The following is a 27,473-nucleotide window of genomic DNA, read 5'->3' on the forward strand; positions in this document are numbered from 1 at the left end:
TATAGCTATGTAGTCCTTAAAACATGAGTGCAATTATTAAGAAACATAAAGTTCTTCTTAAACACTGACGATTTCAAGGAAAAATCAGGTATTTTCTCAAAGTCAGAAATCACTTTAATGAAGATCATTTTCTTTTGAGATATTTTGTGTCAGGTATGCTATACGTATTCAACAGTCAAAGCACAAACCACACTCCCACAATTAATTGTTCTGCTCATCTTCTGCAAATAATAATTACACAAAAATGGACACCAAAATGTATATTCTTTTGCCAATACTAAGAGGCTCATCATTTCTTAACCCTCTTTTTAAAAGGTATATTCTTTTTCAACTCTGAAAATTTTTATTTGTCTAGATATAATCATCGAAACATTGAGAAATGGATAGTATTAGGCATGTTTTCATCCAAGGGCTTGCTCCAAGTACAGAAATAATATAATGATATTTGACAATGTAGCCCATGAAAAAATTAAGGGCTGAAAGATTATTAACTTTTCTAAGTTATGCTAAATAAGTAACAATATACACAATGATATAGTCATTTGAGAAAACTATTGTTTATTTAGAAAAATGGTTACACTGGTAGAATTCAGCAGATAAAAAATTCTCTTAAAAACTTCACTGTGAAACTTTTCCAGATGTAAGTTTAGCAATACAAAGCTCCGGTAGCTGTAAAATTAAAACACAATTAATTTTTTAATTCCCTTCTCCCCCCCCCCCCCGATATTTCCTAATTACAAGAAAAAATGGCAAGGAACAGTGAGCGCTGGTATATTTTTCTTTGTAGAACAGGTTTTAATGTTGTACACATACTATATAAAATGATTCTTAGGCGTTGCATAAGACAGTGCTCCACTTTATTTTTAGTGACTAATATTAAAAAAGGCCAAATAAATTAAAACTGAGTTCTAAAATGAGGTAAATTCAAAATCATTCAATAACTGTTTATTTTCAGTTTCAAACATTAAAAAGGAAGCATTTCAAATGGGGAGGAGGGACCGAAACCCAGGCAATATTAAATCAAAAGTGAAATTCTGTACACACTTATTTGCTTATTGGGAAGTATATGCAGCACATTGTGCTAAAATATGGAATAATTAACACTTTCAGCCAGTACTGAAAATAAACATGTAGAAACTAAGCAACAAGTTAAAGTACAATAACATACAACACAACAATTTTAGGTTTTCTGCATGGAGCAATAAAGCAGATAACTGAAAATGGACCCACTTCATTCACAATTCTCAGAAATCTACTCAGGAAAATAAAATTCTGGTCACAGTTGTATGAGTTCATTTCATTCTTTCGACCTGAAAGAAACAAATTAGTTGTGTTGATAAACAAGAAGAGGCTAAGGAAGAAAGTGACAAGGAAGGCCATAGCAGGGAAAGAAAAGGACAGAGTGGGAGGGCTAAAAAGTGATAAAGGCAAAAGAAGGAAAAAACATTCAGGAAAAAACCTCAGAATTCTGTCAATACCAAAGGCCGGGATGAAGTTCCCCAAAAATGATGAAATAGTTCTGTGTCTTTGTCCATTCTTAGAAATCATTAAGACACTATGAATTTTAAGAAACACTGTACATTTTCTGTGTGTGAGAGAGTGGAAGATCTGTGGGATAGAGAGAAAAAGATTAAAGAGTAACAGGTACAACACTACAGGCGCAAGGAATAAAGTATGAAAAATAAACACAACATGGAGCAAAGGAAAGGAACCTATTTTACATGATAAGTCAAAAGAAATAGAAAAATGACGTCAATTTTTTTCACAAGGACACAATTTTAATAGTGAATTATATTAAGATGCAATGTCTGCTAAATTATAAAAATTGCTTTAAAAATATATTGACTCAATTATACTCATTTCCTTTCCTTTATGTAGACATTTTTCAAATACTGCATAATGAAATAAATTCAAAACATCATCATTACAGCATGTGGCAAATAATTTCATATCTGCCTAACATTGTTCTCAAACTTTAAATTAATGCTTAATGCATTAAACTTTATTAATGAAACTACATTCACACAGTTTCTAAAATCATAGCTAGAAGGGGCCTTAGAAAATAATCACACTTGCATGAAATGCTGACAAATAATTTATACATCATTTCTACACAGCATTCTGTGCATACCATGTATAATCTTGACACCATCCATTATAATTTTAGATACAATGATGTTGAACTTACGATTTTAATACTTAAAAAAATAACTGTTCCTGTTCATCAATTGATAAATGGGTAAACAAAACATGATACACATTCACTCTATGGAACATTTAGCCATAAAAAGGAATGGATTATTGACACATGCTACACCATGGGATATGTCTTGATAACATGATGCGTAGATGAAAGAACCCTGGCCCCAAAGGACATGATATTGCACGATTCCATTTAAATGAAATGTCCCAAACCAGGCAAATTCATAGACAGAAAATGTGTCAGTAGCTTACAGTGGCTAGAGTAAAAGGAGAGTTAAAAGTGACTGCTGACCTGCATGGGGCTTCTTTTGCAGGTCAGAGAAATGTTGAGATTAGACTATGGTGATGACTGTACCACACAATAAATATACTAAAGACCACTGAATCGTCCACTTTCAAACGGTGACTGCATCTCCGTTTTTTTAGATTGAAAATGAATAATGTCCCAATAAAAAAACATCATAATATTCACATGATGGTCCTTGGTCATGATGATGTCTATGTAATGTTCCAAAAAAAAAAAAAAAGAACGTCATGGTATCCACATGAAATGGGGTCTCAGTCTGATGATGTCACAGGAGAATTCCTTAAGGACATGAAAACTTTTGATGATATATTTAACGGTACATTAAAGGATAAAAATGTTGTTGCTGTTAAAGCATATAAAGATCTTTCCCAGGAACTGGAATTAAATTTTTTACAAGAAGCCAAAACCCTCCAAACAACATAATCATCCCAATGTTTTCACACTTATAGAGTTCACACACAAAGGCAACCTATCTACATCATTAAGGAATTGGTTCCAGGAGGCAATTTCCTCTCCTTTCTGAGAAAGAAGGGTGAACTAAAAGTCAGTTAGTGAATTTTTCATTAGATGCTGCTTCTGGATGGCATATCTCAAGTAAAAATTGTATGCACAGGGACCTTGCTCCAAGAAATTGCCTGCAGGTGAAAATAATGTTCTGAAAATCAGTGACTTTGGAATGTCTCGTCAAAAGGATGGTGGTGTGTATGCATCTTCTGACTTAAAGCAGATTCCCATAAAATGGACAGCACCAGAAGCTCTTAAGTATGGGAGATATTATTCTGAGAGTGACTCATGGAGCTTTGGCATCCTCCTCGGGGAGACGTTCAGCTTAGGGGTCTGTCCACACCCTGGAATGACAAATCAGCAAGTACAAGGAAGATACTGGATGAAAACAAACATCTCAACAGTGTCCGCGGAGGCTTATTCAATAGCGACAACGTTTGGGGGTAACAACTTGAAATTCACTTCTAAGCTCAATGAACTATCAAGCATACCTACAACCCTAGCATTAGAGAACATGAGAGGAGGATAACCATGGGTTAGATTCAAGCCTGAGGTTTTTGGAATTCCAGGCTAGCCTGAGCTACGAAATTGAGTCCCTGTCTCAAAAAACCTAAAACAAGAAGAAGACATCGTGATGGAACAGCACCAAACTCGGACTTCAGGAATCTGTCCTCCATGCATTTACAATTTTATTCTCAACATTTAGCTGATGTCAATCTTCTGCAATGTTCTACTAAGTTTATTTCTAAACAATGCTATAAATATATGCCACTTTAATGATTATAAATAAGCAAGATTAGCTCATAAACCTAAAGGGTCACCAATACCTATCTTTTTCAGTTATTTTGTTGGTATTTCTCAAAATCATTTTCTTGACTGTTCTAGGCTGGTCAACAAAATCATCACCCACGCCTGTTATGTACACCACATCACGGATACATTGTAACGTTAATTTATGACTGGCTATGACCTTCTCCTCTGGCCATGTTGTTCATTATCAACATTGGTCAGGATATTTATATTATCAATATAATTTAATTACATGGGGCATTTACATCTAAATCTAGAGTTATCTATTCAAGTCTTTAAAGATCCATCAATCTATTTATCTGGCAGATGATTTTGAAGAAGGTGGATATTCTAGTCATGGCTAAATTAAAGTCCATATTTAACTCTCTTGGGTTCCCAATGCTCAAATTTGACAGGTTGAAACTCTGAGTTAATACTATTATTGGCAATATGTGTTTAACAGTACAAACTGGAGAGTAATATAAACCATGTTCTTTAGTAAATCATATACCAACATTAATTCAATGTAGATCTAGTATTAAAAGACCACAAGTATTGTATACTGTAAAGAGAATCAGAAAATAAAAATTCATGTTTGTAACTAAAAACAAATCATTTTGTACTGCAGGCTAAGTTCAACCCGCTGTCCTCCATCATATACATGTACTCTTTTGGAGCTATAAACTGTACTTACTACCATATAGAACACAAATCAAATCAAATCAAATCAAAAGTGGCCTTCCATTCTGCTGAAAGTAGAATATATATATTGTATATATATATATAAACATCATTTTATATTTATACCAACATAAATATCAGATGAAAATAATTGGTTATTTTATTAGAAAAATGGGTAAAGTTGCAATCTAGGCATGTGGATTATGTTGTATACTTATACATATGTGGGAACCAGTACTGACTAGATCCTAAGGGATAAACTCCATCAAATACTCTATTTCCTCATAAGGATTACTACCACATTTAGACTATGCCTCAGAATGACAATGTGTTCCTAAAGTTAGAAACTTGTGAGATCTTAAGAGACTAGTTTTCGAAGTCAAACTATAAGGAGGGGAGGCTAGAACAGAAATTAAAACTAATTGTCCACAGGGGCTAAGGATATAATGGAAACAACCTGAACCATGTAGGGATTGCTGGAGTAAACAGCCTGCCTTTCCCTCTCCCAAAACACCTTCCCCACAAAAGCCTTGTTCTAGGGGGAAAGCATGTAGGTCGAAGCTTGATTGCTGCTATGCAGAAATCAGAACACAATGTCAAATGTTTCAATTAATCAAAAGAAACTGAGACCCTGACTGGAGAATTTTTCTGAATCGTTAAAGGCTATTAAAATCTAGTGTTTTAGCAGAATGGCACAGCACTAACAAGGTTGAACTGGGAGATTGCTATTGAAATTAATAGCAACCTGGGCAACACAGTGAGTTCCAGACTAGCTTGGAATACACAGTAAGAGCCTATGTCAAACCAAGCAACAAATAAATATAACAATGTCTTCTTAAACCTCATGTGAGACTAAGACCTCACCTAACAAACCAAATTTTGTTCAAGGACTGGAAACTTGCAGAATCAGACTTGGAGGATGAAAGAATCAGTTACATATGAGACTAAAAGTAAGAAAAAAATGGTTTTACTGGAATGGAAGGTTAAAAATACTTAAAGTATGAATAGAATAGGATATGAGTTGTGGGTCACATGGTGTGGGAAGTCCTTTTGTATATGTGTTGCTTTTTTTGGTTAATGAATAAAGAAGCTGCTTTGGCCTGTGATAGGGCAGAATAGAGCTAGGTGGAGAAAACTAAATTGAATGCTGGAAAAGAGGAGGAGTGAGGAGAAACCATGGAGCCTGAGGCTTGCCAGTAAGTCAATCACACAGCGATACACAGATTAATAGAAATGTGATGTGGGAGTCCCCTCTATGTGCTATAATTACCATTAATGAATAAAGAAAACTGCCTTGGTCTGTTGATACGGCTAAGCTTAGGTAGGCAGGGAAAATGGAACTGAATGCGGGGAGGAAGAAGGGTAAAGTCGGGAAGAAGCCATGAAGCCGCAGGAGACAGAAATTTTACCTGGTAAGCCACTCCATGTGGTGATACACAGATTAATAGAAATGGGCTAAATTAAGATGTAAGAATTACCCAATAAGAAACTAGAGCTAATGGGCCAAGCAGTGATTTAAATAATACAGTTTCTGTGTGATTATTTCAAGAGTCTAGGCAGCCGGAAAATGAACAAGCAGCTTCCCCCAACAGCCACATATACCAAGTAGCAATTCAGAAGTCATAGGATAGTTGTTAGATAATGATTTAGTAAGTGGGAGTTTTTGGTTTGTTTGTTTCCTGCACTTTGGGGTTGGGGACTGAACCTAGGACCTTGCATTGCTAGAAAAACAGTCTACCACTGGGCTACATCCTGAGCTTCAGGCAAGGACTTTTAAAGATTAAAGTAAAACAAAATGTAAGACAAAAGCAACTAGTGATATTCAAAGCAATAAATCTAGGAGAGGGAGAATTTGGAGAAAGATTTTGCAGGTAAAAAACAAAACAGAAGAATTTTGGAGCTAAAACTAGGGGCCAGGACAAGAGACTTTGAAATGAAAATAATCTAAATCATATTCATTTATATATATATAAATTTATATTTATAAATATAAATTCTTGATTCTAATGTGATCATTGTAATATGTATGTACTTGGGATGACAGGTACAACAAAGCAGAGTAATTTCTTGACCATCTCCCCCGAAACAACTATTCTAAATACCAACAAGAAAATCTTAAATCAGTGATAGGATAAAATAATGACAATGTGATGTGTCAGCGGCTCTCCTTTCTGTATAGGAAACAAGTAAACGGGAACAAGAAAAGCAGATTTAGATTCACCTTGCAGATAGACAACAGTACCATAGAAAATGAGATTCCTGATCCAAAAGAAAGAAATAGCTTGCCCAATCACAGAACAAAGCCAAACACAGAGGCAGCCAGAAAATAATCAAAAGAAGAAAATCAATCACAGCCTCCCAAGAGTAAGAGTCTGCCCCAGAAGAAAGCATGTGTGACAAAATTGTCAAGAAAATAAATATATCTGTAAATAGTTATCAGGTTCAAGAAGATTTACTTCAAGATGTCAAACATTTATTCCTGTCCAGTCCTACAGACCCCACCTTTTGGTCCAAGGGATATTTCATGGCCAGTATAAGAATAACTCATAGAAATCTGTACCAAAAGTTTCATGACTAAAAAGGCAAACTGAGATGCTGAGAGAAAATAGATACATAAAGAGTCACAGTGAAAGTTGTCAGTGACTATGGTTGATCCATTCCTAATAAAAACTTCATAGAATCTTCATAGAGATGCAGCATGTTAAATAATAAGAATTTAAAATTAAAAGAAAGGGACTGGAGAGACGGCTCAGTGGTTAAAAGCACTGGCTGCGCTTCCAGGTGACCCAGGTTCAATTCCCAGCACCCATATGGCAGCTCACAACTGTCTGTATCTCTAGTTCCAGAGGATCTGACACACTCATCTGGATATACATGCAGGCAAAACCACAAATAAACATGAAATAAAAATAATTTTTAAGAAAGGTTAATATTAGAATAAAAACAATATATGGTATGTATATAATATATACTGTATATAAACATATATATATATATATATATATATATATATATATATGGTTCCCCAGGGGAGACAGTAGGAAGGATGCCTAGAAGACTGAGTAATACTATTTTTTTCTACAATCTTCCTAATCAAAAAGTAAGAAAAGGCTATTAGCCAGGTAGGGTGGTATATATTTTTAATCCCAACACTCAGGAGGCAGAGGCAGGTAAATTTCTGTGATTTCAAGGCCAGTCTGGTCTACATATTAAGTTCAAGGTCAGCCAGGGCCTTGAGGAATAAGAGAAAAAAACTACTAAATGCTAATTTTTTTGTACTACTACTTATCCTGCTCTACTATTTGGATAATAAGCAGGAAGAAACAGGGCAGAAAAAAAAACATACCTTTCCTTAGGTCATTTATCAGATAACCTCAAATTCCTGCATTGCAACTAAAATAAATATGACAAAACCCACATCCTAAACCAAACCGTTATAGTCAATTGCCCTCCAGACATTTCTCACCCTTAAATAACCCTAAGTAGGTTTGTTATATATCTTGTTCCATAAACGATTAAAAGCAGCTCAGATTAGAGATAAGTTATAAATACTGGATATATGTGTAATATTAATAAGAAGTGACCATTACAATGGAAGTAAAAAAAATGAACTATAAAAAGCAAAGTGAACTTCGGCTATATCTGTCTGGAATCATTAATGGAGGAGACAAATCATTCTGTATCAATAATCTTCAAACATCAAGAGTAACCATTCAGATGCTGACTTTAAGTCCTCAACAAAAAATAAGCTATATTAGGATATGAACAGTCAGTCTGTCCATGATGGTGAGCATATAACTTTTATGTATCACACAAAGCAAATGCATCACCTTGAAAACAAATTTGCCTATTTAAAATATAGCTAAAAGTCCAGAACTTAGTATCTAACTTTGCAAAACATGGACAGCGGCAGAAAGAAAGGCACAAAAACTTAAAGGCCCAAAGAAGAGAAAACACTAAAGTCTTGCCCTTTTAAGTATCAACTTCATTTTCTAATGTATCTGTGACCTGCTTTAATCTTTCAGAGTTTTGATTTCTTCTCCTATAAAGTACAAATATCACTATCACTTATTGGGCTACTGGTGCTTTAAAAACATAATTATCCAGGAAAGGTGGGACTATGTGGCGAAGAGAAAGACAGATGCTCTCAACTATATCTTGATTCTTTTTTAAGTGTGACTAACCAGCAAGCTTAAAGTTTAAAAATAACTACAAATTTTATATCTATACACAAAAGACTTTGTCATTATATTCAGGTAAAAAATCAAGTAACTGTATCCTGCAAAAAGAATCCAATTCCTTTACCATTTTCAGGCCTCGTTTAGGTGTTATCTCTAAATGAAAAGGAAGGGAGAGTATACTCACCTTGGTTGAAAGTGTTCATTATCTGTGCTTGTCAGAGGACTTATGAGTAGATGACAAATTAAGGGAAAACAACGTTGGGACAGGGAAGAATAGTGTCCTACTTTTGGTTTAACCCCTTAGGCTTCTAAGTCTAATTAATTGGCTCTCATTGGTCTACTAACTCAAATTCTAGGAGCTCAACTTATGTGTCACATCATTCTGCTGATGTAGTCACCATGCTCCACAGCCCAAGGGATTCACTATTCCTTTTTTCTCATAGTAACAATACAAGGGGATAACAACAACAAAAATACACAGAGCTTATAAAACTTGTGCCATAAAACATCTCAGTGCACTACAAAATTATTTTTAAAGTCAAGAAGATCAAATCTCTTGTTTTCAGATCATACATTGAAGGTTAAGTACAAATTTCACTTTAAAACCACTAAGCTACTGCATATATAGACTACATACAAAAAAGGTTTAATTCGAAATATGAACAGTATCAAACTATTACAGTGAGTGAAATATAAAAATGAAAAGGATATTGTTTCTTCTCTTCCTTTCCTCCTGAACTATCCCGTTTCTCTTTCTTTTCTATCTTTTCTTTATCATGCCTGGATTCCTATAAAGAATCATGAAATTAGTTGGGGAAGCAAAAAAATAAAATACGTTTCTTAAAAACAGCTTGAAATTCCCTTCGTTCATCCACCAGTCATATTTTTCTTCAAAAATTTGCTTAATATTGACATGAAAACCACATGTAACAAAAGAAAAAGTAGGAATACTGAACTAAAAAAAAAGCAGTCATATACTACAGGAAAGAACAGAAAATGGTATTTGCAAAAGATGTATTGCAGTCAAGTATCCAAAATGTCAAAAGAACTTTTAAAAGTGAATGCCATAAAAGAAAATTCATTTTGAAAACAGTGAAAGAATGTGAAGACATTTCTCCAAAGATATAGTGATACATAGAAAGACAGATAGTTGAAATCATTAGTCAACTGAGCAAATGCAAATCAAAAACACAATGAATTACTACTCACATTCACTAGGATGCCTATGATTAAACTAAAAATAAAAAGTAGCCAATGTTGACAAGGATATGTAGAAATTGCACCCTGATATATTGCTAGTAGGACTGCAAACTATACAGCCACCATGGAAAAGCTTGGCTGCAATTCAAAAACGCTAAACAAAATTATCTATCGATCTATCTATCTATCTATCTATCTATCCTAAGAACATTGAAGATAGTCAAATGGATTATTTCATATTAACACACAAATGGTCACAGCAACATTTTTCATAATAACCAAAAAAGTGGCAACATTCTAAAAATTCAACAGCTGGCTGGCTGTGGTAGCTTACACCTGTAATCTTAGCACTAGAGAGGCTGGGGTGGGAGAACTGCAAGTTTAAGGCTAGGCCAAGATATTAAGGAAGCTCCAAGCCAGCTTGGGATACAAAGGGAAGTCCTGTCTCAAAAATCCACCAACAAATGTGGTATGTTCATATAATGAAACATTATTTAGTCATAAGAAGAGATTAAGTAATGGCAGATACTACAATATGGAAGAACTTCAAAATCATTCTTAAAAGGCAGACATAAAAGGCTATATTATTTTATAATTCTTACATGAAACATTAAAAATAGGCAACTCCACAGAGACAGAAAGATTAGTGGTTGCCAAGGACTGGGGAAGGCAAAGTGGGAAATGAATGTATCATGAGCCCATGGGTCCCCTTTGGGACAATTATAATGTTTTGGAACCAAACAAACACCAAGTGTACAATATTGCAAATTAATTCAATGGTTTTTAACCTTCCTAATGCTGTGTGACCTTTTAATATAGTTCATGTTGTAGTGATTCCCCCAAACTATAAAATTATTTTTGTTGCTACTTCATAACTTATTTTACTACTGTTATGAATCATAATGTAAACGTTTTTGGAGATAGAGGTGTGCCAAATGGGCTACGACCCAGAGGCTGAGAACTGATGACTTTCATTAATCTATGTGAACCTTATGTCAACTGAAAAACACTGAAAAGAAACAGCCTTCTTTTTGGAAGCCTACAGAATTAAATTATCCACTATTAACTTTTCTAAAACATTTAAAAAATGTAAGTACACTACACATTTTTAACATTTACAGTAATGCTATGTAAACAGTTTACAAACAACTTAGTAGTGGCTTATCAGTTATTCTATGGAGCATGATTGAGATTTGAATATTAATCAGTATATAAGAATGCACTTTATACATGCATAGGCATATCTCACAAATAAAGAGAAACTAAAAGAACTCTGTAGAAGTAAACATAAAGAACTGAAGTGGACAGAGTAAAATGGAGAGAAAAAGAACTTCAGAAGCACACTAATTCTAACTTCACAGTAATTTAGGACTGATGAATCTCCAATTTCGCAATCAGAGTACCTGCCCACTCCCAAGCCTTCTGCTCCCATGCCAAATAATTAGCAAATGATTATCTGGCAGGAATATACATACATACACCGAGGCACTAAATTTATAAGAGTGAGTATTTTCCTCCCAAGGCCCTAAGAGCCACATGTAATTAATGGCTGCTTTGAGAGAGCAAGACAATCAGTCTTCTCAAAGGAAAAGGCCTCTGATATGTTATTCAATCACAAGTAATCAGCCTAAACACATATGCATATGAACAGCATTAAAAGGACTCAGCAGGTTTTATTTATAGGTACATATATAGGTGTAACAATAATAAAGAAGAAGTAATGAAGTTTAGAGGGTGTTTAGGAAAGACACAGGAAGACAGGAAGTCAGTAGCATGGGGTAGAAATTATATAAATACAGTATTTATATATGACATTCTCATAAAATAATAAAATACATGTTTCCAAAAACTATACAGTTCTTTTGTGTTCCTAATTTACCTTTTTGCCACCAGAGGAGATTTTATCCATCTTCTCAGATTTAAACGAATCACTACTGCCTTTTTCTTTGCCTGAAGATTTTGACTTATTTTTTTCTTTGTCTTTCTCATTTGGATATTGAGATTCACATGGACTCTCACTTTTGTGTTTTGAAACCCCCACTAAAATTACAAAAGAGAATAATGAAAGGCTTTTCCAATTCACTCTGATGATTGCTTCCAAGGTATCAGTAAGTCTACCTACTTGTTCCATTTTCCTCTTTCCGCCTCTTTGTTATGTCCGGTGGCACTTCACGGTCATTGTTTGAGTGATCCTAGAACCAAGAATTGTGAACTACATTGATCAAGGGTTATAGTTTTTGATTTGTGCTGTTCTGTTTTGAAGTATTTTTATACAAGAAAGACACCACTAACTAGCATTGGAGGATATTTGTAGTACCACATATTTGGTAAAATGGCATGAAAGAGATTGCTAAGCTGAAGTTCCTTATTAGTGTAGAAAATGCAAACACACTTTAGGGTGACTATACCAGTTAAAACTTGAAAGAGACTGCTATGGAATAAAGCAGTATTTTTTAAAAGCAGAAAATACATTAATATGCATGAAAAAGGCGTTCCAAGCTAATTTTTAAAAATTACAAACCCTTTTCCGCTCTTTCCTGTCCTTTTCATCTTTTTTCTCTCTTTCTCTGGATCTTTCCCTTGACTTGTCCAAATCTTTCTTGTCCATTTCTCTCTCCTTACTCTTGGACAGTGGTGGAGGAGTATGATTAATGTAGAGCTGTTAAAATTAAGGCAATATTACTAAAGATTATTAGTTTTCCAGTATTGACAGCCTTCGGTATCTTCGTTTATTAAATGAAAGATAATGGGTAATTATATATAGTCAGAACTAGTTATCGGCCTGTTTTATCTGAGCTAAAATAAAAGAATGTGATGCATATACAAAGGCTTTATTCCTGGGCCCTATAAAGATTCCCATTTTTACCCAATTCACTATTGGCTCAACTGACATTTCATAGTAAATTCACAAGCCAGCATTCTCCATGTTCTTCTAGTCTATAAGCGTTGATATGTGAAAAACAGCAACTGGACTTTTCTGCTGTAAAAAAGATAAAACACAAATCCCTATGCAGTCATGAATATTTGAAGGTCTAATCATCTAATAATAGGGAGTCAATAACAGGGGGCTGCTGTGGGACATAGTCGGTACCCTGTCACTTGTATTTTAAATAAATGCTGATTGGCCAGTAGGCAGGCAGGAAATAGAGGTGGAACAATGAGAATTTTGGGAAGAGGGAAGTTTCAGTCTGAAGTCATCACCCAGACACAGAGCAAGCAAGAAGTGATTGCCTAGCCGATAAAGGTACCAAGCCACATAGCTAACACATATAAGAATTATGGGCTAATATAAGTTATAAGAGTTAATAAGAAGCCTGAGCTAATAGGCCAATCAGTTTATAATTAATGTAGGCCTCTGTGTGTTTCTTTGGGACTGAACAACTGCGAGACCAGGCAGGACAGAAACATCAGTCAACAGGGGACAAAAAGGTACAAATAAAACCTAGCCACAATTTTACTAGATATAAACCAGGCAGTGATTATCTCAAATATTGTTTATACATATAAAGACTGATGCATAGTCTCTAAACTGAAAGCCCTGCAACTTTATCAAATAATCACAATAGTAAATTCTAACTTACTGGTTCTAAATAGCTCAGGAAATCAAGCATCAGGTAAGCTGAGGGTGACTAAACTACTTGAAAGACTGAAAAGTGATATAAAAATTATTCTAGGTGAAAAGGTCTATTGGTGATAAAATAGCCAGATATCAAGGTATATTTGAGTATAAATGGTATATTTGAGTATAAACGAGAGAAAAATCCTACTTATGGGAGTTGGAAATATGGAAAACAACTATTTAGGAAGAAGTCAGAAAATAATCAAATCCCTAACTTTATGGCATGTATAATTGGGTACAAGTTGATGTTTCATTTGATATGTTCAAAGAATAATAAATAGAACTCATAATATAGCTACATAATTCTAGATATACCCTAAGAAGAAATAGAATAGTGAATGAAAGGTAAAATATTTTACAGTAATAAATCCTTTAATAATTGAAAAAATGCAAGAAGAAAGGACTATAAATTTAAAGGTTAAACACTTATTCTTTCAACAATACCAAACATTTGAGAAATATTATCAAAGCAATTTTACTAGTAAGTCCATTCTTTTAAAAAAATTATGTTTAAAAGTTGAAGAATGACTTAAAACAGTGTTTATCAATAACAGGATTAAGAGAATAACCCATAAAAGAGACAATCTAAAAGACTCTCTTGCAGAATATGCTTTAAATGACACTTAAGATTTTTCTAATTGTGAAATCTATTCACACCTTTTCCTGCATTTTAATATTATGTATGAACTAGATGAGACAAACTCAATAATATATTACTGAGACACTCAACAATCTCTTTAAGAAAGTGCTGCTTCATTTCTCCTACTACAAGAGTACCCTCATCCCCCGACCCAAACAACATTTTTATCCATGCCTATTTAAATCTGTACTGTTTGGAATTGAGAAACTTCTCTGGGATTTCTGGCATTAATACTCAAATCCTTCACTGTTCACATAAAATGACAAATAGTTAAACTGATATACAATCAGAAATTCTAGGTTTAGAAATATATTTCTATATTCATTTCCTCCTCTCTGCCTTTCTAATATAATAAGTGTGACCACAACACCTTTTTCTACAAAGCATAGTTTCTCATCACCTAATATAAGTGGAATTCATAGGTCTTTGTTTAGGCATCTTAAGCACACTGTATAATCTTCAAAATGTATCCTACCATACAGCAACCTAATGTTCTATGGCTATCAATAGTCCCTAACTTTCATCCCTTTTACCTTTTAAGAATGAATAATTACATTTATCTTAAAATTCTTTGTTTTTCTAAGATAGCTTGAAAGCAATCTGCAACTAAACTATCTCTCAGCTCTGCAATTCACTTCCTAGTGGACACTTTGTTTTATTCATCTGCCATTTCTGTAATGGGCTTTCCTTATGAATCTCAAGTGACTTATTTCTGTACATAATTGCTTCTAGTCCAGAAGAACTAGATGCCTTTTCCACTTTTTATGCTTCTTAGAGGCTAGTACATATGAAGAATGTTTAATACGTAGTTGTCAAATAAAGTTAAAGATGTGTTAGAACACTCTGGAGGTAATAACATAGGATTTTTTTCCTAGTTTGATTTTATTTCCTTATATTGAGACCATTAATATCTAATAAAGGAATTTAGCCAACTTTCAAAATCAAGGCCTGGTTAGACTCGTCACTATACATAGCTGCTAGTATTGCTACACCAAAGCACAACTGATCCCCAGCAGAAATATGGGAGGTGGAAACTGGATTGGAAGGTGGGCCGACAAAACATATGAGTTCTATTTTAGGTTAGTCATCGTTTAATCTCATTAAAATATTAAATTCATGCATTACTTTACTATGAATTAGAAAGTAAAAATACCCAATAAGTATTAAGAAAGAAAATTCTGGGGGCAAATAATAACCTAAAAATATCAAAATAAAATCAAGGAAACAATTTTATATGTACAAGTAACAAGGTAACAGGAAAGAGAGACACATATCTTATAGCAAAACCTCTAGAAGTAGAAGCTGTCCCAGAAGCAGTGAGGGTATAAAGACTGCTCAAAGTCCAGGAAAATTTTTATACCGAACCATTCAAATGCATTTAGATTTTTAATACATTCAAAATTATAAAATCAGCTGCTATACAAAAACACTACTTTGGATTGCTTACCAAAGGCTTTACGAGTTCATTTAAAGTATTTGTTGAGTGACTAAACCTTACTCTAAGATCCCATGCTAACCTAAGGATCTGAAAAACAAAATGAGTCTCTAAGTTTTAATTGCATAGTATATGCCACTTTCAAATTTTTCTGGTTCCATGTGAAATAGTCTACTGAATTTCAAATACCCACAAAAATCTTCCTGCACGAAAATGTTGATAAATTGACCTCAATTGCCACATTTAAGAATAATATTAACTAAACTGACTTCAATTACCATATTTAAAAAATAATATAAACTCACTAAAGACACTAGAAAACCTTTGCAGCTATTATTGAGATGGATGTTGAGAACAGGAAACCTTGATTTTAACTCACATTTTCAGTAATGACAAATTGTGTGCCATTGGGAATAGTTCAATCTCTCATTTGTCAAAAAGACACTACTATCTGCCCTATTTAACTCATTGTACTATTAAAAGCATGAGATGAGACCATATATATTATCTAGATGTGCAAAAATGACAAAACATAATCTTCACGACAAATGCAAGAAATCATAATCTTCATCACCGACAAGAAAATCTAATTAATCTTAGCATCAGGTTTCAAACCAATTCTACATATATCTTAATAAAAAATGCTAAAAAATTAAGACTATTACAAGCCCATGGATATAAAATAGCCCACACAAGAAACTGATTGGTAAAACTGACAAATACAATCTCAAACTGACTGCAAAGACCTACTATACTGTAGTACGTTTTTATGATAGTCAATAAAAAGGTTTTACTTTAAAACAAAATACTCATAACAGTGGATAATCTTTCAAATAATAGGTTATCTTAAAAACAATGCCATATATTTAGGACACAGGCATTTTGGCTATCTAAACCATTAAATAACTAGTAATTCTTTGCTCAGAATCTACAGGCATTTTATCTAAAAATAAAATTATATAGCCATTTCAAAATGGTCCATAAGTAAAAAAAATCATACTTAGTATGTAAGTAGAAGACATAAAGTAGAAAAGGGTACAGATTTTATAATAAGACACAATGACATGAAAAACAGACAATTCAAATATAATACCAAAATGAACTTCATAAAAATACACAAACTACACACTGTTTTTAAGGATCAGAATACCCAAGAGAGTAGTGTAAAAAAGCAAAGAATTAATACTGACATTTAAACATAGCCATCAAATTGAGTACTCCTTTCCAAAAGAAAGATTATTTTATATTTACTCTAACTCCTGGTCTTATGCCACAGCTACTAAAAGGATACTTCAGCAGAAGGACACATAAAGAAATTTATGGATTGAGATGGATTTAGCTTTTAAAAGCTATGAGTGCAGCAAATTACTTTTTGTTTTTCTGAGTTATCTATAAACACAGTAAGAAAACTGACAAGTTTGTTCTGTGAAAACTATGTAAGCCTACCTACCACCCATCCCGAACAAATCAGTAACTCTCCATTTCCCAAATCTTATCAAATTTCCAGATTTTAAAGCATAAAAAATACATAATACAGCAAGCAAGAATATATAAAATTACTACAACATCACACATCTAACAATGTCTCTAAAAGGACCATTGTTATCTGTGCTTTTATGGTTGTTGTTTGTGGTAAGAATTTATAAGGTGATTCTACATAAAGAAAGAGAATGCTCTCTCCCACCAATCCTAGCATACACAATTTACTAGGGTGGTGGCACCTACTAACTTAAAAGAAGTTAAGAATTTCTGGTATACTTAGGCATGATTTTAAAAGACTCAAACCTTTGCTGAAGATTCCTTGTGAATACTTGGCACAAGACTTGAACGAAGTCAGAACACATTGGTATTCCAAACAGGTGAGCCTAATACGGATGCTGCCTTCCTCAGGCTATACTAACCTTTACTGTGGAGGAATGTGATGGAGAAGGATGGGTATCAATTTTGCGGCGTTTTTGTTCTGTTTGGACAAAAAGAAATAGTCAGAAAAAGGACATTTCTAGTCGTTCCAAACACTTCAAAAAGTGAACAACTTTTAAGATCAAGCATTTGTTGCACTAGCAAAATCACTAACTTATCAAGGCAATGAGACAACGAACAAGCATAATTAGAGCAAAAGTACAGAAATATAAAAAAGGTATACTTGCCCCTTTCAGGCTCTGAGAGATCTGATCTGGGAACAGGTGACTTCAAGGACCCTGAAACTGGTGTTTTTTCTCCTCCTTTAACATTTTCCTTTGACTTCATTTCCTTTGATACATCTCTTTCTCTGGATGGCTCCTTTTCTCTTTCTCTTTCTTGAGTAGATTTTGATTCTATGCTGGGAATGGTGGTCTTGAATTTCTCATCTTTTGCTTTTTCTTCCTTCTTGAATTTTTCTTTCTCTTTGTCATACTTAGGTGTTCTTTCCTTTGTCTCTCTTGCTTTTTCATCTTTATTTGGCCGCTCTTCCTTTGGTTTTTCTTTACTATCTTTACCAAGTACCCTGGCCTCTGGAGTTGTAGCTGGAGTCTTTTCTTTTTTCTCTTTTTCTTTCTCTTTTACTTTTTCTTTGTCATTTTCCTTAACAGCTTTGTTGCTTAAGAATAAAAAAAAGGCAAATAATCATCAAATATATCCCATATCTAAAATCATAAAGGAGCTGGGTGTACTGGCCTTTAATCTCAGCACTTAAAGAGGCAGTGAAAGGTGGATCTCTGTGAGTTCAAGGAAAGCCTGGTCTAAAAAGAGAGTTCCAAGATAGCCAGGGCTGTCACACAGAGAAATCATTCAAAAAGCAAACAAATAAAATGAAAAAAATAAACGGTCTCTATCGACATAAAAAAAAATGCTGTGACACTAAGAGGAACTCTAACAAAGAGAAAAAGCAGCTTCAGGATAAGAAAGTACTTCTTCACATGAAATAATACATATTCATGAATACTTGATTGAAATAATGATTAATAATCATAAGTCATCAGGCTGCAACTGCACAGAGAGGACCAAGAGATGAGTGATCAGCTCCCCAGCTGGACAGCCCAGCTCTAGGCCCTAGAACGCCTGGGCAAAATCCTGGGCCCCTTCCCCACCTGCCTCAGCTTTACCAGCTGACCAGCAGGAAAGTCACCTGCAGGCAGGCTGCTCCAACAACCCCCACCCATCAGACCCTGTAACCTACAAGTCTCACTCCACCCCTAAACACATCCATCCATCCATTCCCCCCACAACCTCTGAAGCTGAGGCACAGACTGCAACTGCACAGAATGGACCAAGAAGTGAGTAACAAGCTCCGCTGCTGAACAGCCCAGTCTCTAGGCCCTCAGCTCCGGACCAAAACCCCAACCCCGCCCCAACACCTCAGCTGGACTAGCCAGCCACTAGGCAAGCCTCCTGTAGGCAGACTGCTCCAACAAACCCCATCTAAGGAACCTTGTAATCAACAAGTCCCACTCCACCCCCAAAGATCTCAAAGGCTCCCTGAGACACAGACAGTGACTACACAGAGCAAAGAGCAAGTCCCCAAGACACAAACAGCAACTACAAGTCCAAGAGAGGATCCCTGAGACACAGACACCAACTGCAAGGATTGAACCAAGAGGCAAAGACACTGACTGCACCAATTGGAGGAAGAGAAGGGTGAGTACCAATGCAAAGATACATTCAACAAGCTAAAAAGCAACATCGCAACACCGGGATCCAGTGGTCATACAGTAGGAAGACGTGAACAACATCCTAACCCAGAGGAAGCAGAAAAAAGACCTTAAATATAACTTCATGAAAATGATAGACCCTTAAAGAGGAAATAAAAAATTCCCTCAAAGAAATGGAGGAAAAGACAAAAAAATGGAAGAAATCAAGAAATCAAAGAAAGCCCCCCCCCCAATCAAAAAGGTGAAGCAAGACTTGAAAACTGACATAGAAGCAATAAAGAAAACACAAGCCAAAGGAATTCTGGGAATGGAGAATCTGGGTAAATATGCAAGCATAGCCAACAGAATACAAGAGCTAGAAGAGAGAATCTCAGGCACTAAAGATATGATAGAGGAAATAGATTCATTGGTCAATTGAAGAAAATGTAAAGCCAACAAATTCTTCACACAAAAGATCCAGGAAATCTGGGACACTATGAGAAGACCAAACCTAAAGAAAACAGGGATAGAAGAACACCAGTTCAAAGGCACAGAAAATAAATTCAACAGAATCATAGAATAAAACTTTCCCAACCTAAAGAAGGATATGCCTATGAAGGTACAAGAAGCTTACAGAACACCAAATAGACTGGACCAAAAAAAAGTCCCCATGCCATATAATCAAAACACTAAACATACAGCATAAAAAATATTAAGAGCCATAAAAGAAAAAGGCCAAGTAACACATAAAGGCAAACCTATCAGAATTACACCCAAATTCTCAATGAAAGTCAGAAGGTCCTGGACAGATGTGCTGCAAACACTAAAAGACCACAGATGCAAGCCCAGACTACAATACCCAGCAAAGCTTTCAATCACCATCGATAGAGAAAACAAGATATGCCATGACAAAACCAGATTTAAACAATAGCTATCATCAAACCCAGTCCTACAGAAAGGACTAGAAGGAAAACTCCAACCCAAGGAAGTCAGCTGTACCCATGTAAACAAAGGCAACAGATAACCTCACGCTAGCAAACCCCAAAGAAACACAAAGACTCAACTGACAAAGAGCGTTACAGACCAATCTCCCCCATGAAAATTGATGCAAAACTACTCAATAAAACACTGGAAAACTGAATCCAAAAAAACATCAAAAAAAAAATCATCCACCACGATCAAGTCAGCTTTATCCTAGAGATGCAGGGATGGTTCAACATTCAAAACCCTATCAATGTAATCCAACATATAAATATGCTGAAAGAAAAAAAACTTATGATCATCTCATTAGATGCTGAAAAAGCCTTTAAGAAGCCTTTAAGACACCCCTTCAGGATAAAGGTCTTGGGAATACCAGGGATACAAGGAACATACCTAAACATAATAAAGCAATATACAGCATGCCAACAGCAAACGTCAAATTAAATGGAGAGAAACTCAAAGTGATTCCACTAAAATCAGGAATAAAACAAGGCTGTACACTCTCTCTATATCTATTCAACATAGTACTTAAAGTTCTAGCTAGAACAAAAAGACAACAAAAGGAAATCAAGGGGATACAAATTTGAAAGAAAGAAGTCAAACTTTTACTATTTGCAGATGATATGATAGTATATATAAGTGACCCCCAACATTCTATGAGGGAACTCCTACAGCTGAAAAAAACACTTTTAGTAATGTGGCAGGAGACAAGATCAACTCAAAAAAACTCAGTAGCCCTCCTATATACAAATGATAAAGAAAACTGAGAAAACAAATCAGAGAAGCATAATTCTTCACAATAGTCACAAATGACAAAATATCTATGGGTAACATTAACCAAAGAACTGAAAGCCTGTACGACAAGAACTGAAGATACAAGAAAACGGAAAGATCTCCCATGCTCTTGAATAGCTAAGATCAACATAATAAAAATGACAATCCTACCAAAAGCAATCTACAGATTCAATGCAACCCCCATCATAATCCCAACACAATTCTTCACAGACCTTAAAACAACAATAATCAACTTCATGTGGAAAAACAAAAAACCCAGGATAGCCAAAACAATCCTGTACAATAAAGGAAATTCTGGAGGCATCACCATCCCTGCCATCGAGCTCTATTACAGAGCTACAGCAAAAAAAGAAAAAAAAAACCTGCTTGGTACTGGCATAAAAACAGAGAGGTTGGCCAATGGAATCAAATCAAAGACCCAGATATTAACCCACACTACCTATGAACACCTGATTTTTGACAAAGAAACTAAAATTACACAATAAAAAAAAAGACAGCATCTTCAGCAAATGGTGCTGGCATAACTGGATGTCAACATGTCAAAGAATGAAAATTCTTTTCATAGACTTCTCATAGAATGTTGGGGGTCACTTATATATACTATCATATCATCTGCAAATCGTGAAAGTTTGACTTCTTTCTTTCAAATTTGTATCCCCTTGATTTCCTTTTGTTGTCTTTTTGCTCCATACCTATCCCCATGCACAACTCAAGTCCAGTTAGATTAAAGACCTTGATATAAATCTGACCACACTGAACCTAATTCAAGAGGAATTGGAAAATGGCCTTGAACTCATAGGCACAGGAGACCACTTCTGAAATATAATCCTAGTAGCACAGACACTGAGAGCAACAATAAATAATTGGGACCTCCTGAAACTGAGAAGCTTCGGCAAGGCAAAGGACACATTCAATAAGACAAAAACGGCAGCCTACTGAATGTGAACAAATCTTCACCAACCCCACATCAGAGGACTGACCTACAAAAACATATAAAGAACTCAAGACAAGAAACTAGATATCAAATTACGAAATAATCCAATTAAGAAATGGGACACAGTTTGAAATAGAGAATTCTCAACAGCAGAATCTCAAACGGCAGAAAGACACTGAAGGAACTGCTCAACACCCTCAGCCATCAAGAAAATGTAAAGCAAAACAACTCTGATATACCACCTTACACTTTTCAGAATGGTTAAGTTAAAAAAAAATACTGATGATAGCTTATGCTGGAGAGGATATGGAAGAAGGGGAACATTCCTGCATTGCTGGTGAGAGTGCAAACTTATGCAGCCTCTTTGGTAATCAGTATGGCAATTTTTCAGAAAATTGGGAATCTACCTACCTCTAAACTCAGCAATACCACTCTTGGGCATATACCCAAAGGATGCTCAATCATACTACAAGAATATTTGCTCAACTATGTTTATAGAAGCATTATTTGTCATAGCCAGAACCTGGACACAATCCAGATGCCCCTCAACCAAAGAATGGATAAAGAAAATGTGGTACATTTACACAATGAAGTACTACTCAGGGGTAAAAAACAATGACATCTTGAAATTTGCATGTAAATGGATGAAACTAGAAAAATCCATCCTAAGTGAGATAGCTAACCCAGACCCTTAAAGATAAACATGGCATGTACTTACTCGACATTAGACATAAAGCCTATAGACCAGGACCCTAGAGAAGCTAGGTAATAAGGAGACCCCTAAGAGAAACATACATGGATCCCTCTGGGAAGGGGAAATAGATAAGATCTCCTGAAAAAATTGGGAGTGTTGGGTTGGGGGCAGATGGAGAAAGGGAAGGAGGAGGTGAGAAGGAAGAAAGGAGGAGAACGTGAGGGAAGGAATGGTTGAGAAGGGGGAAGTACAGAGAGGGAGAACAAGGAAAGATATCTTGATTGTGGGAGCCACTATGGGGCTAGCAAGAAATCTGAAACTAGGGAAATTCCCAGGAATCCACAAGGATGATCCATCTAAAACCCTGAGCATCAGTGGAGAGGGTGCCCGAACTGGCCTTGCCCTGTAGTCAGATTGATGACTACCTTAACTGTGATCATAGAACTTTCATCCAGCACTGATGGAAGCAGATGCAGAGATCCACAGGGAAGCACTGGGCTGAGCTCCCAAAGTCCAGTCAAAGAGAGGGAGAAGCGATAATATGAGCACAGAGGTAAAGACCATGAGGGCTTACCTGAACTAATGGGAGATCACTAACTCAAGCCTGACAGCAGGGGAACCAAGCATAGGATCAAATTAGGCCCTCTGAATGTGGGTGACAGTTGTAGGGTTGGGGCAGTCTGTGGGGACACTGGCAGTGGGACCAGGATTTATCCCTACTGCTTGAACTGACTTTTTGAAGCTCATTCTCTTTAGAAGGATAACTTGCTATGCCTAGATATAGTGGGGATGGCCTTAGTCCTGCCTCAAAGTGATGTGCTAGACTTTATTGACTTCCCACTGGAAGCCTTACCCCCTCTAAGGAGTGGATGAGGTAGTCTGAGAGAAGTGGAGGGAGTGGGAGGAAGGGAAGGACTGGAAACTCAGATTGGTAGGTAAAATGAGAAAATAATTTTTAAATTAATTAATAAAAATAATTATAATGCCATATTAGATTATTTTGTATATAATCACAATCTTCAAGAATAAGAAAGTAATGACCAAAAACACATTCAACAAACCAAAAAAAGAGATATCAGTAAATAGACTCCTAAGCTGTATGGACTACTTTCAAAATTAATATTTTCTTGCATTAATATAAGCGTTACTTAAATTGTCTAAAACAAGCACTCTATCCTAAAATGTCTCAAAACTTTACCATCATATCCTGTATCTCAGAAGGAGAAATCAGGTTGTTAAACAAAATGTAACAATATAAATAATTAATAATAAGTCAATTATCAAAATTGGAGTACCAAAGTTTCAAAGTCCAGTCAGTATACATGACTTATGTACTGCTCAGTTACAACTGCTTACCCTTCCACTCATGATTAATGAAATCCACATAGGAGAATCTAGGGGACTTCCAGGTAAAATTATACCACACAGAAGAATCTAGGAACTTTCAGGTAAAATGATATGCTGAAGAAGCCAGAATAAAAAGTAGACTCTGTTCAAAATTTTTTTAAAAAGGAGATAAAGACATTCATAAACTCACAAAGGTACCAAAACACATCTTAAAATACTGTAAAATTAAGAGGAATCCTCAGAAAGATAAAGGTTACCTAAAAAGTACAGAGTAAAAGACACAATTATTTGTTGTCTTCAAGAAACACGTGTCACTACTAGGAACACCTACAGAGTGAGACTCGGAAGAGAGAAGTCAGTCTACCCCGTGAGTAAAGGCCAAACTTAAGCTGGCATAGTTCTTTCTGGTGGTTAACAAAGTAGAATTCAAATAAAAAATTGGAATAGTTGGGAGGCGGGGGCGGGGAGGAAGCAGAAATCTTTACTAAATAAATAAATAAATAAATAAAAATTGGAAGAGTTATATAATTTAGCTATATATGAATGAATCAAAAATATGTAACATCATAAACCATATGAACTGTATGTTAGGGCTATAAATTTCACAAAACATTAATGTCTGTACACATTACACTGGTCTTGATAGAGTAACAGTAGATCATTTTGATATTCCACTGTCAACTTTAGATATGTCATTCATACTCCAAAGAAATTGCAGAGTTAAAACACACCAAAGAGCAAATGGACTTAGGAGATAATCTGGAGAATATTTCATCAAACAGAATCAGGACCACAAGTATGTCCTAAGAAATACAATACTGAAAGGATTTTTCTATCTCATTAGATCATGGTGGAATATAACTAGAAATCAATAGCAAAAGAAAATCCAGAAACTACACAAATACTTGAAGACTGAAAAATACACTCATGAATGACTAGTGAGTGGTTGAAGAAATCAAGGAGAAATTTAAAAAATTCCAAGAATCAAATGAAAATGAAAGCACACGTTAATAGAATATTTCAGATACTACTAAAGTAGTACTAGCTATAAATGCTTACATTGAAAAAAACCGAAACACCTCAAATAGTCTAATGATGTAGTAAAACAAGAACAAGGAGCCTGGATGGAGGGGGAAGGACCTTGGCCTTCCCACAGGGCAGAAAACCCTGACTGCTCTTTGGACTGGAGAGGGGGGAGGGAGGGAGAAATGGAGGAGGGGGAGGGAAATGGGAGGAGGGGCGAGGTGAAAATTTATAATAATAATAATAGTAATAATAATAATATGCAAAAAAACAAGGCAAACCCCAAAGCAATCAAAAGCAAGAATAATTGAGGTCAAGGCAAAATTCATGAAATAGAGACTAAAGAATAATATACAGAATCAATTGATCAGAGTTGTTCTTTGAAAAAAATTGCTAAATATCTAGCCAAACTAGTCAAAACAGAAAATTCAAGTTAATAAAAATCAGAGATGAAAATGGTGATTTTACCGTTGATTCCAGTATCAGAGAATAAAACTTAAAAAAAATCTAGAAAAAAAATAGATAAATTCCCTAGATACATATAACGTATCAAAATTAAATCAAGGAAATATAACAAACTTAAATAGACCTATAACAAGCAATGAGACAGCTGTTATTAAGTCTTCCAACAAAGTCCAGAACTATTCAGACTGATGAATAAATTCTACCAAACCTTTACAGAACTGTCTTAAACTGTTCCATAAAATAAAAGAACACGATCAATCTCATTTCTATGATACCAATATTACCCTTATACTCAAACTGAAGAAAGACACGAACAAAGCACAAAATTACAGACCAATTCCCCTGATAAGTGAGATGTAAAAGTATTTTTTAACTTTCATTTATTTGCATTTCCTTGCATGTATGTCTGTTTCGTGTTTATCTGTGTATGGCATAAATGCCTGGTATCCACAGGGGCCAGAAGAAGACATAAGATCCCGCTGGAACTAGACTTACAAATGGTTGTAAGCTGCCATGTGGGTCTAAGAATTAAACCTGGAAGAGCAGTTAGTATTCTAAACCTTGCTGAGCAATCTCTCTAGCCCAAAATGCAAAAAAATCTTAAATTCTTGTACACAGAATCCAAAAAGACACTAAAATCATGCACCATGAGCAAACTGGTTTCATCCTAGGGATGCAAGAATGATTCAAGAAATGTAATACGGAAGATGGACAGACTTGGGGTTAGAAAACACAAGATTACGTTAATAGCTGTAAAAAAAGGTTCTGACCAAAACATTTTTAAAAGCTCTTAGGAAACTAGAAATACAGGGAATATATAACAAACATTCAAAGGCACTTAAAATCAGAAATAAGACAGAATATACCCTCTCTACTCATTAAATATAGTGCTTAAAATCTTAGCTAGAGCATTGGAGCAAGAAAGTGAAATGAAAGAGATAACAGAAAAGAAAAAATTCAAATCAGCATGATTTGCAAATGTGACTATTCTTAGAAGACCCAGAAGGCTATGCCAGAAACTCTCATATCTAATAGCACATTCAGCAAATTAACAGGATACAAAGATCTACGTAATAAGGATGAAAATTCTGAGGAAGAAAGAAATCATCCACAATAACTTGAAAGAAAAAAAAATACTTAGAAACAATCCTGAGGAAATAAAAGACAACGTGAAATAAAGAGACAAATTTAAGACACTGACCTAGCTTTCGGCACCAGGAGACCCAGCATTGGGGTGAGTTTCTGGCCCACGGCGCCAGCCTGGGACGGGGAGCTCGGGGGTTTCTTGGCCCCCTGTCCTGCTTGGGCTCTCTGCAGGGCCTCTACTCCCCGGGTGCTGCCTCTTTCTTCCTGGCCCACCCAGCTTCCGTCCAGAGCCCTCCCCACTTCGCCCCCACTGCCCTCTTTTGGCGCGTGGCATCGCCCAGCCCAGCCTATCTGGGCGCTGAGTCCGAGTACCCGGGGCTCCCGGGGGGCAGCAGTTCCTTTGTTTCTGTGGCCTGCCTGCACCAAGCGGGGTAGGCGCTTTGTCTGCGAGCTGCCCAACCAGCACGGAGGCCTGATCTTTCGGCGCCAGGAGACCCAGCATTGGGGTGAGTTTCTGGCCCACGGCGCCAGCCTGGGACGGGGAGCTCGGGGGTTTCTTGGCCCCCTGTCCTGCTTGGGCTCTCTGCAGGGCCTCTACTCCCCGGGTGCTGCCTCTTTCTTCCTGGCCCACCCAGCTTCCGTCCAGAGCCCTACCCACTTCGCCCCCACTGCCCTCTTTTGGCGCGTGGCATCGCCCAGCGCAGCCTATCTGGGCGCTGGGTCCGAGTACCCGGGGCTCCTGGGCGGGCAGCAGTTCCTTTGTTTCTGTGGCCTGCCTGCACCAAGCGGGGTAGGCGCTTTGTCTGCGAGCTGCCCAACCAGCACGGAGGCCTGATCTTTCGGCGCCAGGAGACCCAGCATTGGGAGAGCCAACATTGGGGAGAGACAGCGTTTGGTAGGCAAGGAGACCTAATCCGGTAAAAGAAGATCCATAGGGAGCATTTGGAAGAAGAGATGGGCCGACGTCAAGGCAAGAATTCGC

At 36.0% G+C, this 27,473-nt stretch overlaps 2 protein-coding genes across 2 annotated transcripts in view; both read right to left on the reverse strand.

Moving 5' to 3' along the window:
- Positions 1–258: 258 nt before the first annotated feature.
- On the reverse strand, positions 259–17,359 carry LOC121439417 (THO complex subunit 2-like). The gene is made up of 7 exons (XM_041639920.1): positions 17,344–17,359; positions 12,386–12,523; positions 11,987–12,056; positions 11,744–11,904; positions 9,376–9,452; positions 8,849–8,888; positions 259–3,357 (listed from the first exon to the last, which is right to left on the reverse strand). Exons 2-6 carry the CDS (start codon positions 12,470–12,472, stop codon positions 8,867–8,869), a joined length of 417 nt encoding a protein of 138 aa, XP_041495854.1. The 5' UTR covers positions 12,473–12,523; positions 17,344–17,359; the 3' UTR covers positions 259–3,357; positions 8,849–8,866.
- Positions 17,360–17,367: 8 nt separating this feature from the next.
- The window catches only part of LOC121439416 (THO complex subunit 2), a 101,243-nt gene continuing 91,137 nt past the window's right edge, over positions 17,368–27,473 (reverse strand). Inside the window, exons 31-32 of the mRNA XM_041639919.1 lie at positions 17,706–18,136; positions 17,368–17,518 (exon numbers count right to left, since the gene is read on the reverse strand). Coding sequence (XP_041495853.1) covers positions 17,445–17,518; positions 17,706–18,136 — 505 coding nt within the window. The 3' untranslated portion in view covers positions 17,368–17,444. The remainder of the gene's footprint in view (positions 17,519–17,705; positions 18,137–27,473) is intronic.

Source organism: Microtus oregoni, unplaced genomic scaffold (genome assembly GCF_018167655.1).
Source record: "Microtus oregoni isolate MIOR12 unplaced genomic scaffold, Mior012 000061F_ref0000440, whole genome shotgun sequence".
NCBI lineage: Eukaryota > Metazoa > Chordata > Mammalia > Rodentia > Cricetidae > Microtus > Microtus oregoni.